General features: G+C 46.8%; 1 protein-coding gene across 1 annotated transcript in view; it reads left to right on the top strand.

Annotated features, from left to right (window-relative positions):
• The first annotated feature begins 714 nt into the window (after positions 1 to 714).
• CFAP141 (cilia and flagella associated protein 141) overlaps positions 715 to 10,999 on the top strand; it is a 104,460-nt gene continuing 94,175 nt past the window's right edge. Inside the window, exon 1 of the mRNA XM_078671108.1 lies at positions 715 to 806. Within this exon, the coding sequence (XP_078527234.1) occupies positions 783 to 806 (24 nt within the window). The 5' untranslated portion in view covers positions 715 to 782. The remainder of the gene's footprint in view (positions 807 to 10,999) is intronic.

Here is a 10,999-nt window from a genome sequence, read left to right as displayed (position 1 = left end):
ACCAATGGAGCCACTGAAAGAAATGCATTGCTCTAATGCCTGATGCGTTGTACTTGGCAAGGCTGATGCATGCGGTAGGGTCAGCTCTAGGTAGATACGCCCCTGCCCCTACTCGCATTGTTCTGTAGCACCTCCTGCTTCGAAATGCCACAGCGCAATTCCTTGACGTGCAGTACAGAGCCAATCACAGCTTTCGCTGGAGCCCAGCACTGCCACGCTCAGGACTGGGAGACCCATGAGGCCAACTCTTCACCCTCTCTCCCAGCTCCCCCCTCATGAAAAGTCGCATCTCAGCCACTGGCGTATTCAGTGGCGGCTGGTCCATAGGGGCGCCAGGGCAGCGCCCTACAAAATAATCGGGCAACAGATTAACAGGAATGTAAGCAGTTCAAGTTTCACCCGTGAAGCACAGGCCGGCCTGTGCTTCACGGGTGAAACTTGAAGTGCGCATGTAAAGGCACAGCGAACGCACGCGAGAGGAGAGCAGAAGTCCAGTAGATGGTCTGCGCATGTGAGTGAGGAGCGTTGCCCCTCACTCACATTCACAAACCATTAGGCATGCTGCGCATGCCCAGTGTAGTCCAGGCGTTTGCAGATAGGCTCCTGCCCGGGCGGTGACGCGTTATTCATAAAGTTGCCCCATGCCCTATCAAATGCCAGCCGCCCGGAGCCCCCCGTCGCATTTAGTGTCCTGATTGGCAGCTAGTATTTCCTGTTGCGGCAAACGAAAAGAGCGGGGAGAAGTTACTTCCACCACCAAGTTGTAGAAGAAACATGATGCGATGTGGGACCGGAGGAGATGCCTGGTAAGTTTTATTTATTCATTAAAATAACTGCCCCCCACACCCCCTCCCCGCGCGCACCCTCCCAGAGTCATGCTGGCCGCGCCTAAGTGTCTTCTCTGCTGGTCAGGTCACCGTCACGAGTGTGGAAGCCTGATTGGGTCTGGCTCGGTGTTATCTCTGATGTGCTCTAGACTGCCCGGTGAAGTTTCTTCTGGGTATTTTCACGAATACCACTGGGGCTCGGCTCAATATGTGCATCAAGGACTGAAGAGTGAGACGGGCAGGCTGCCTTTCCTTGGGAGCGGGGGTTTGCGAGTGTCAGTGGGATGTGGGACTCTGGGGCCCGAGGGTCGGGGATGTGAGGGCAGAAGGGTGCACACTGCTGTTTAGATCTTTACCCAACTTGCCGCCGTTTTCTGGAATGTGCTTTCATTCTTGCCTGACTGCATATGTTTCTGCACTGTAACACATGTCAAGTGACACAGGACTGTCCCATTGATGAAAATGTCCTGTTTTCAATAAGACGCCTGGTCTGTTATTTTTTTACAATTTACAGACACTGACAATGTTGTTGCACCATGGAACTAAGGCACAGTGGGCTAACATGATTGCACAGGAACATACGATCTTGTTTGGATAGTTAAGTCGTAAAATGTGTCATATGTATGTATGTGTGGGCTGGAGTTATCATCCGCCTGGTGCTTCTATTGGTGTGCTTGGGAACATTCACCTGTAGGTGATTCTGGCTCGCTCGCCACAGTGCAGTATTTACGGCCCACCACTTTTAAATGTCACCAGCCGCCCCTGGCGTATCTTCGTCTAGTGTCTGCCTGCCCTGGCAGGCTTCTACCATACAGATCTCCCATTGGACGTCCCCTTAAAGGGGAGGGGGTGGGGGGGTTGCAGATGCAAATATTTCACTGAGAGGCAGCCGCGTTAGTGACAGGCCTCCATATCGGCTTCCAAACACCATTCATTACCCACCACCACCCGAGGGCGTCACTGATAGCGATCGGATCCCACCGCTCCCCTCATTAAAGTGCTCGTCAACATCCAAGTGCTCCCAGAGATTAACCCCAGGAAGGAAATGAGGATGTAGCGCAGTGAGCCCCGGCTGCTTCTGGCCAGGCTGGGGCCGAGGGCGAGTCTGCAGTGAAAGTGGGCCCGGTGAGCCGCTCTGCTAGCTGGGGGCTGCTCCGCCCACACCAAGGGTGAGGCCAGAGAGAAGGCTGTATTTACATTCCTGGCACACCAGGACCGGAACAGAAGTCTGGTGGATTTCCCATTGCAGCGGAGAAGGGATCCCTCACGTTTGTCTCCTAGCTGCAGCCGCCATGTTCAGAAAGTTTCTAACTGAGGCTGGTGGGAGAATCCCGTCTTCTGTGCAAAAGAGCGCCGCATAAGGTTTCCAAAGGAATCTGACGAGCAGTGAATACTGCGAAATTCGTTTTGCATAATATATGACTCAAAGGAAATGAAAAGTAAAACAATGAAATGCACCTGCGCCCGGTAAATCGGGTGAGAGGTGCTGCCTGCCACACACCTGTAGGATCACTGGCCGCGAGCACATCCGAGGAGCGCCACTCTTACGCCACAACAACGCTCTCGTGATGTATAGCAAATGCATTGCAGCCTCTGGGAGTCTTACTCACGAGAGCATTGTTGTGGCGCTCCTCGGATGTGCTCGCGGCCAGTGATCCTACAGGTGTGTGGCAGCACCTCTCACCCGATTTACCGGGCGCAGGTGCATTTCATTGTTTTACTTTTCATTTCCTTTGAGTCATATATTCTGCAAAACGGATTTCGCAGTATTCATTCACTGCTCTTCAGATTCGTTCATATACTCACTTTTTTGGGAAGTGGCATCAGTGTGCTGCGCATCCACGGGCTGGGGGGTGCCAGTTTAAAAATGGGCCTTGCGGTGAATGACGTCACAATACTTCACAAAATCCACGCAGATGCCATGAGGAATATCCCAGGAGGCCAGAGGATGGCAGTTTGAAATGGACCTTCCGGTGTATGACGTCGCAATACTTCGCAAAACCCACGCAGACGTCACCCAGAGGCAGTGCTTGAAGTGGAAAAATAAAAGTGCAGGTACTCTGTAACAGAGTGCCTGCTTGTTTCTGAGAAGTGCTGGCGAAGTGCCGGTGCTCTCCAATTAAAAGTATTACATTTCTCTTGAGAAGTGCCAGTACTATCCCTCTAAAAATTAAAAAAAGTGCCGGTACTCAGTACAGTATAGTACCGGCCCATTTAAAGCACTGCACGGAGGAATATCCCAGTAGGCCTTTAAATGGCAATTTGAAACGGGCCCTCTGGTGGATGACGCAATACTACTTCTCAAAACCCACGCAGACGTCACGCATCCTAGGAAGGCTGCCATTGGAGCTTGAGATTGTGCAGGACTGAGTGAACAGAACACTGACTGGGCCCTTGAACAAGTAGAGGGTGGGAGGAGGTCCTTTACAGGCAGCCACCTCACACAGTGGTGCTGTGGTCAAATGCATCCTGGTACTTGCAGTAATGCCAGCAGAGGGGCGGCTGCACTATAGAGGCCAGCCAGTAATGCGAGATTACTGTTCGTAGGGTAAAATGGGGATTTGGAAAGACCTGTGTAACTAGTTTCTGCTCAATCCTTTGCCTTATGACCTGTGGTCAATACTATTTCCTGCAGGGGCACGGTGTCCTGCTGTCTGAGTGCGGATCCCAGGGCCTGGTGTGAAGAAATCCAGGGCTCTTTCGGCTGTGACGACGAGTCTGGGCACAGACTGCCCCACAGCTTTGAAGACGCCGCGCGTCTGCCAGGCCCGTGCAGCTCTCACGGGAGCCCGGCGGGCACAGCAGACAGGCCTTGCCTGCTTCCCAAAGGAATCATGACGGCTCAGGACAGACCTCAGCCTTCCGAAGAACCCCCGCAGCGGAGACGGCTCCCCAGCTTTCCATAGGACAGGCCTGGCCACCTTTTCCAATTACCCCAAGCAGGACTAGGCAGGAGTCAGCAGAGGACGACACGTGTGCTATTCACAAGAAGCCCGGACACTTTCAGGCTGGATTTACTGAAATGTGTAGTAGTCTGTTGGTGCAATAAAATAAGCAAAGTCATGTCTCTAACCTCCACTGCTGAAAAATCAGAAGTCTGAAGCCCTTGAAAACTGAAAAGGACACGCCTTCAAAAGGTGGCAACGTGAATGACAGCACGCACACCTATATGCGACAGAGTAGACACACTCTGCTTCTGTCAAGGCCTTAAACTTGGGCGCCCTCGGATTAGCGTGAGGGTGTTTTCCCCTGAGGGCCACTTCTATAGGTAGAAGAACGCACGTTCTGACTGATTAATGGAAAAGGGAACGCGTGCGACAGCCTTCTTTGCAGATCACTGAAGAATGTTTCTGTATCGAGGCGTCAAACACATGAATGCATCTTGGCAGGTTACTCTTAAGAATCAAAGGCACCGCAATGCACCCGAGTCAAAACGCGTTAAAAAAAATATCTGATTGATAACAGGTTCCACACAACTGCCCATGTATTTACACCGGAATACTTGACTGAGCTGGCGTGGCTTAACCTGAAAACTAACGATCTGTTGCGACTGTGTCGGGATAGAAAAGTGTTTAACCGAAACTCGTTCGCTTCTAAAAGAGCACAGACTGCAAAGTTATAGAAATAAGCAATAAATAAAAAAAAAAGTGAAAAAAGCAATATGCAGCGTTACGAAGGTAGGACGTAGTGCCGCAAGAATATTTAATTTAATTAGGGTAACATAAAAGAGGGAGGGCAATGTAAGAAGCCTGATATGGATATTATACCCGCACTAAAGTGCCCTCTATAGCGCAGTTGCTGAATGACAGCTTTCATGCAAGAGGGAGGAGCAAAATTCTTACCCGTTGCAAGGTTGCCATGCTTGCAGTAACTGCTGAGCAAACTACAGGACCTTCTGATTAGAGCAGCCATGGTTTCTTCCTGGTGACCTCCGATTTACGAACCTATCCTCAGACTCTCCTATCACAAACGAAGGAGGGTGAAACATAATAGTAAGTGGCGTGTAGAGTATCCAACCAAGTATCTCCGAACCGAAATAGCACCCAATAAGCGTCTACGTTCGTATCTGCGCCCGGTGAATGGTGAAGGGTTGAAGCAAGTCCCGGACTTTTCTTGGCGGAGATAGGTCGTAATTAGTACGGCTCCCGCCTTACTAGATGCCCGCCCTCTCCCGCAGCATGCATGTTACTTATAAGTTATCGAGCAAGCATCTGTGCTAGCAGCATATAGGGTGGCCATGTTGTTAAATCTGGTTACCGTAAACACTTCTGGTGGGCGAGAGAATTGTCGTAGGACACTTTAAAAAAACAAGTCAGGTCCCGGGCCGGCAGCCAATCACAGCGCGGCCTGGGAAATTACGTCACGGGGTGTACCGGGCCGGCAGCCAATCACAGCGCGGCCCGGGGAATAACGTCACGGGGGTGTCCCGGGCTGGCAGCCAATCACAGCGCGGCCCGGGACACACGGCAACAAGGGGCGGGACTTAAAAAAAGAGTCAAACGCCCACGATTCGCGTTCTGACCGGGAAAGAGTGATGGACAACCGTGTCTTCCAATGGCTAGCCTCCATTTATGGAGCTAGCCAATGGAAGAAGGGGCGGTTTCAAGTCCCCACTATTGAGATAACATTAGATTTCGCCGTGGGCGGAGCAACTGCTACGCAGTTGCTACGGCCAGGGCGAAACCTAAAAAACACAGAACTACAGTTGTCATGAGGAGTTACAAATCATGGGGCTAAGAGGCAGCAAGTGCACCACCTAGTGGGCACCAGGTGAGGTGCACTCGGCCTAAATACAAACGGCCAACGTAATTCCTAGTAGATTCTGCTCAGCAACTGCGACCGTGGCGCCCCTGGCTGGTTTTGGTGGTGCACCGGGGTGCCGCGGTGCAGTTTGGGAACCACTGGTGTAAGGAGAGGACTGAGAGTCAAGGGAGGGTCGTGCAGGGGTAGTGTTGTAGGGTTTAGGGTAGGGTCGGGGTCGTGCAGGGTAGTGTTTTAGGGTTGGGAGAGGACTGGGAGTCTGGGTAAGGGTCGTGCAGGGATACTAAATTAGGGTTTAGGGTTGGGCAGGGTAGTGTAAATTACCTTGGATACTTTTTACCAAGAGTATATCTTTATCACTCATGCCTTTGCGTTGTAATGGTATACGTGGTAAAGGCTTATTTGTGGTAAAAGTATGCGATGTAATGGTAGTGGTAAATGACAACGTGTAGTAATACTTGCGTTGTAATGACACTCGTGGTATTAGTACGTGTTGTAATGTGTCATATTCCTCCAGTTACTAACCATCAGCTCTTGAAATATAAAGGGTAATGACGGCGTCCTCCAAAGAGGTGTATAATAATTATTTTTGGTCATTTCCATATCTTGCCACAATCGACATGCCCCTTGCAAAAAGTTGAATTTTGTTTTCTTATGCTAGCTGGGTTAAAAAATGTTTTAGCAGGTAGCCTTTAGCCTCTTCTCCCATTATCAACTCGTATATTGACATGGACATTTCTGGTTCTAAGAGTGTATGACCTTCCATTGGTTAATAGTCCCATATTTTGCAGCATACATGCCCAATAATGCAGGGCTATATTCGGTACCCCCATCCTCAACAATCTTTAGGAAGAGTCATATATTTAGAGGCCCTTCTTATTTTTTGGGAATCTCCACAAAGCCAGAGCGCACACTCAATTTTCCCTAGCCACTTGCCATTGAATTCCAATGGAATTCCCCCGAATAGATTTAATTTGGGTAAAATAGTCAATTTTGAATTGTTTCCCCTTCCCACCATTGACAGATGGACATGATTCAATCACCAAAGTTCCCTTTTCCATTGAATGTGACAGGGGAGTCATGTTTAAATCTTCTATATGCTCAACAGCTGATGAAATCTGAATCCCTAAATAGGTTGCTTCTTCTACCACCTGAATATCAAATCGCCCAATATTGCTAGTACATACCACTTGGTTTTACTCCTGATCAATTTATACTCTGATGAAGCCCCGAATACCTTTGCTGTTTCCTCTCTCTCTACCCCAAAGCTTGCTGAGGGTTTCCTGTAATAATTGCTATGTCATCTGCATATGCTAATACCTTATATTCTACTTGCCATACAGATATCGGCTTAATCTGCTGATTCCTTTCCAACATTGAAATAAAAGGATCGATATACAGGGCAACAAGTAGTGGTGAGCATGGACAGCCTTGTTGTGTCCCTTTAGAGATGCAGCGCTCTTCTGATTCTATCCCCATAATCCATAATTTGGCCATAGGGGTAGCATATAGTAATTTAATAGCTCCAACCTATCCTGGACCAAATCCATAGCTCCCTAATCTTCCCCACAAAGAGGTCCACGACTCCCAGTTAAATGTCTTTATGGGTTCTAATTCAATCAGACCCATATTCTCCCCAGTGTGTTTGTGGCAATGTCAAATAGTGATTTCTTTTTTAATATGATCGGCTGTCCCACAGCCCGGTATAAATCAGTGATGCCTAGAGGATATTGGCGTAGACATAATACTGCCCAGCCGATTTGCCAATATTTTTGACTGTTTTGGTGCTAATTAATTAATGTTATTGGTCTATAGGACCCTGGATTCAATGGGGTTTAATTTTTTTTCTTAAATAGGACTATATGGCTTCCCCCCATCCCCCCCCCGCCGAAGCTGGCTTATCCCCTGTGTGCGCTTTAAAAAAATAGACATATTTTCTGCAAGTTCCTTTATACAGTTCCTGGGGAATATTATCGGGCCCATTTGCCTTCCCCGTAGCAAATGGTTTAAGTACTGCTATGATTTCATCTCCAGAAATTGGTTGCTTTAAAATGATCCGATCACTGGGTTAAGTTTTGCAGTGTCAATTGTAAGACCTAGTTACAGCCTCCCCCCCCCTCCCCATAAAAAGGCCCACCTTCCTGTGTATACCGCGTCTCTTAAAAAATCTTTTAAACTATTTTGCTGGGTAAAACCTGTTTAGATACCTGCTCATCTTCAATTGCCTCTATCCCAATTGCCGGGTCTGAAGGGCCAGGAGACGACCCACATTCTCTCTATATTCCTAACATGCCATTTTCCGTATATGGAACTTGGCGCAAGCTCCTTACTAAAATACAGCATCATTTTAGATCTCATGGCTGCTATTTGATTAATTATTACTCCATCTGTGAGACTTCGCTTGGACCTGGAGTCCCTCTAAAGCTGAGAGATCATTAAATAAAATCTGAATCCCTCGGTTTCTTCTTTTCTTGGAATAATGTATAGCTTAAAGTTTCTCCCCTGAGACCAGCCTTTAATGAATCCCAGACCAATGTCCCTTTGGCCGATCCCCTATTGATCTCTAAAAATTGGACCATCCATTTACACATATGATCTTCATACTCCTCGTAACATAAGAGCTGTTTTTTGTCAAATCTCCAATTAGCTCTAGGTGTATAAACCCCTTCAATTGGGACCTCTATAGCCAAAGGGTTGTGATCCGATAAAATCCTAGGATATCTCCTGATCGTAATTTGATTACGAAGTGCCTTGGAAGTAAAAAAATAATCCAATCGAACCAATTTGTTGTGCGGACTTGGAAAAAAAGGTATAACCTTGGTCTGGAGCCATACATTTCCCCCAAATATCATCCAAACCATGACTAATCACCAGACAGGAGAGAGACTTAAAGGAGGGGCTTCCTTCCTTCATATGTTTGACATGCATCCAGCCTATTGTCAACCCCTAATTAATGTTAAAATCTCCCGAAATTGCTCCATAGCTTGAACACACCGTAAAATGCCAAACCCCCAACCTTGCGGTCTAAAATAACCCGCCTACCCATCTTATCCAATAATTTCCAACGTACTGTACAACAGGATTTTGTTTGCTTGAATAGCAACCCCTCTAGATGTTAACCTCTGTAATGTGCAACCCAGCAGGTCCAATCTAAATCATAAAAAAACACTCAGTTTACATCAGGAGACATGAGGCTCTTGGAGACGCATGATATCAAATTTCCACATCTTAAGAACTGAATCCATCCTAAATATCTTGGCTCAGTCATTTAAACCATAGATATTAAATGTAGCTATGTATCCTACTATCCCCCATTCCTACACTTCAAAATTTCACCTAGAGATTTGTACTAAACTTTCTGCTCTGCACCCTCTACCAACCTTGTATCTGTAATACGTATATGCCATCTTAATCGATCCACAGCAATCACTATCTTCACTAAGCCCTGAAAAGGGCATCTTCAAAACATCTGATCAACACACCAATGTGAAAAGCCTTTAACCCATTCCCATCTGGGTTGGTGCTCCTTCCCCCTCACCCCTACCTCCACCCATTCAAGGCAGACAGGCCAACTTGGTCCATTAAAGAGGAATGGCCCCCTAACCCTCGCACATACCGGAAAAAAACTCCTCAAAAATCATACAACAGAGCAAACACAACAAACTAGTATTCCATCTGTCATAATCCTAATCCTGTATAGATCACCGGCCCCTGTAGGGGAAGAGAACCCACCCAGGCTGATCGCATTAACCATCTCCCTGACCCATTGCTTTGGTCAAAGGCCTGCTATCATCCCAATCAAGTGAGAGTTTCAAGGAATTCATTAGCTTTGATTTCAGTTGAAAAATAGTTCGATGTATCCTGGATTATGACCCTCAATTTATCACGGTTTAGTAAAAATGCCCCCCCCCCCTTTGTTCTGGAAGGGGTGAATCATTTGTCTCAGTCTCCATTTTCTTTCCACCGTAGTGGCAAAAATCAGATCTTATGAAAAAAGAGGAATTGTATGAGGTTAATTTCTGATCTGGACGTGCAGCTTCAAATATTGCTTGGCGAAGGAGAAAGTTCCCAAAGCAAAATATCACAGGTTTTGCTTTAAGGGGAATCTGTGAGCTCTTTGAGTTACCTTCTCTTTTTTCTTAATTTTTTATTTTTTGTATGTTGTTTATTGTCGGATGAGCCAGTGCAGTGAAACTGTATCCTAGGGCAGATTTGTGAGGCTTTTTACTGCAAGCAGAAGTAGATTGAGATAGGACAGTTCGTCTTGGGTGTTCTTTATTACATGCAGTTAGAACAGGAGGTATATCCACGTTTTTTTTTCTTTGTGAATCTGACCTCCCATGTTTGAGCAACCTACAGATTAGATCAGTCTAACATTCAAGTCACTGGTTAAAATGACCTAAATAAAATGAGCATTGACAAAGGCAGCAGGTATTGCTTTTGAAAGGTGTCAGCTGGACTTTGAACTTTACCAATGTTTGTCGATTTTGAACAGCAGTAACAAGAAAAACAAGCATTTGCAATGCAATCGGTCTCGCATCACTGATTGTTTGAGGTATTGGTGTTGCAAATAATAATGCAACGCCACTAGTGCATACTTTCAGTAATGCAAGACCTAGTGCATCTCAAATGGTTGCGTAGTAAGCCAGGAAAAAGCATTGTATGTCTCAGTGCAGTACCACAAGCTGCTCCTAGAGCTCCCTAGTGAGCAAGGAATGTGAGAAGTTGGACTGATATGTGATGTCCACTATTCTAGTGGGCACCTTGTATCAGTCCAAACAACCCTTATGGTGATGGTTGTAAAGTCAACCTTATAGACCAGCTATCCTAGTGGTAGCATGGACAAAGCAGTCTTAGGCGAAACTCAAGAGGGCATGTGAAGCCAGCTGTTTTACCATATGCAATCCCTTGTAATACCAAGTGAAAGGACACCACACAGGTTAAATATATAAAATATATGTATTTATTACTAAATAAATCCTCTGAACTCTTTATGAGGGCAGAGGCACAAGCACATAACAAGATATTCAATTATCATACAATAAGTTGCACAAAATACAGTAATGCCCTAGGGGCACTTCAAACCATATACTAAAATAGTGGTATAAGAACCACGTCACGAACAAAGGATAGGCCTAGGGCCTGGAGAATCGCTGGGGCTACGCTGTACTACCAAAGGATAGGGAGCAGGAGGCCCATGGGATGCGTGTGCAGTGTCTTTACACACACTCGAGTTACCATAGAGTTAGAATGGGAACGAAAGAATTAGAAACTAGTTCTTTTAGGTGACTTCTGGATGGACTAGGAGAAAGCTACTTGAAAGTTAGACACTAGGATAGTAAATACCCACAGGAGCACCGAAGTACTCGCGTTACCTCACCCACAGGAAGCGGGTGCATAGGTGTCAGTGT

This window comes from Lissotriton helveticus, chromosome 12 (genome assembly GCF_964261635.1).
Source record: "Lissotriton helveticus chromosome 12, aLisHel1.1, whole genome shotgun sequence".
Classification (NCBI taxonomy): Eukaryota; Metazoa; Chordata; class Amphibia; order Caudata; family Salamandridae; genus Lissotriton; species Lissotriton helveticus.
The sequence above is the reverse complement of the archived record's forward strand: the minus strand, read 5'-3'. Positions and strand labels throughout refer to the sequence as shown.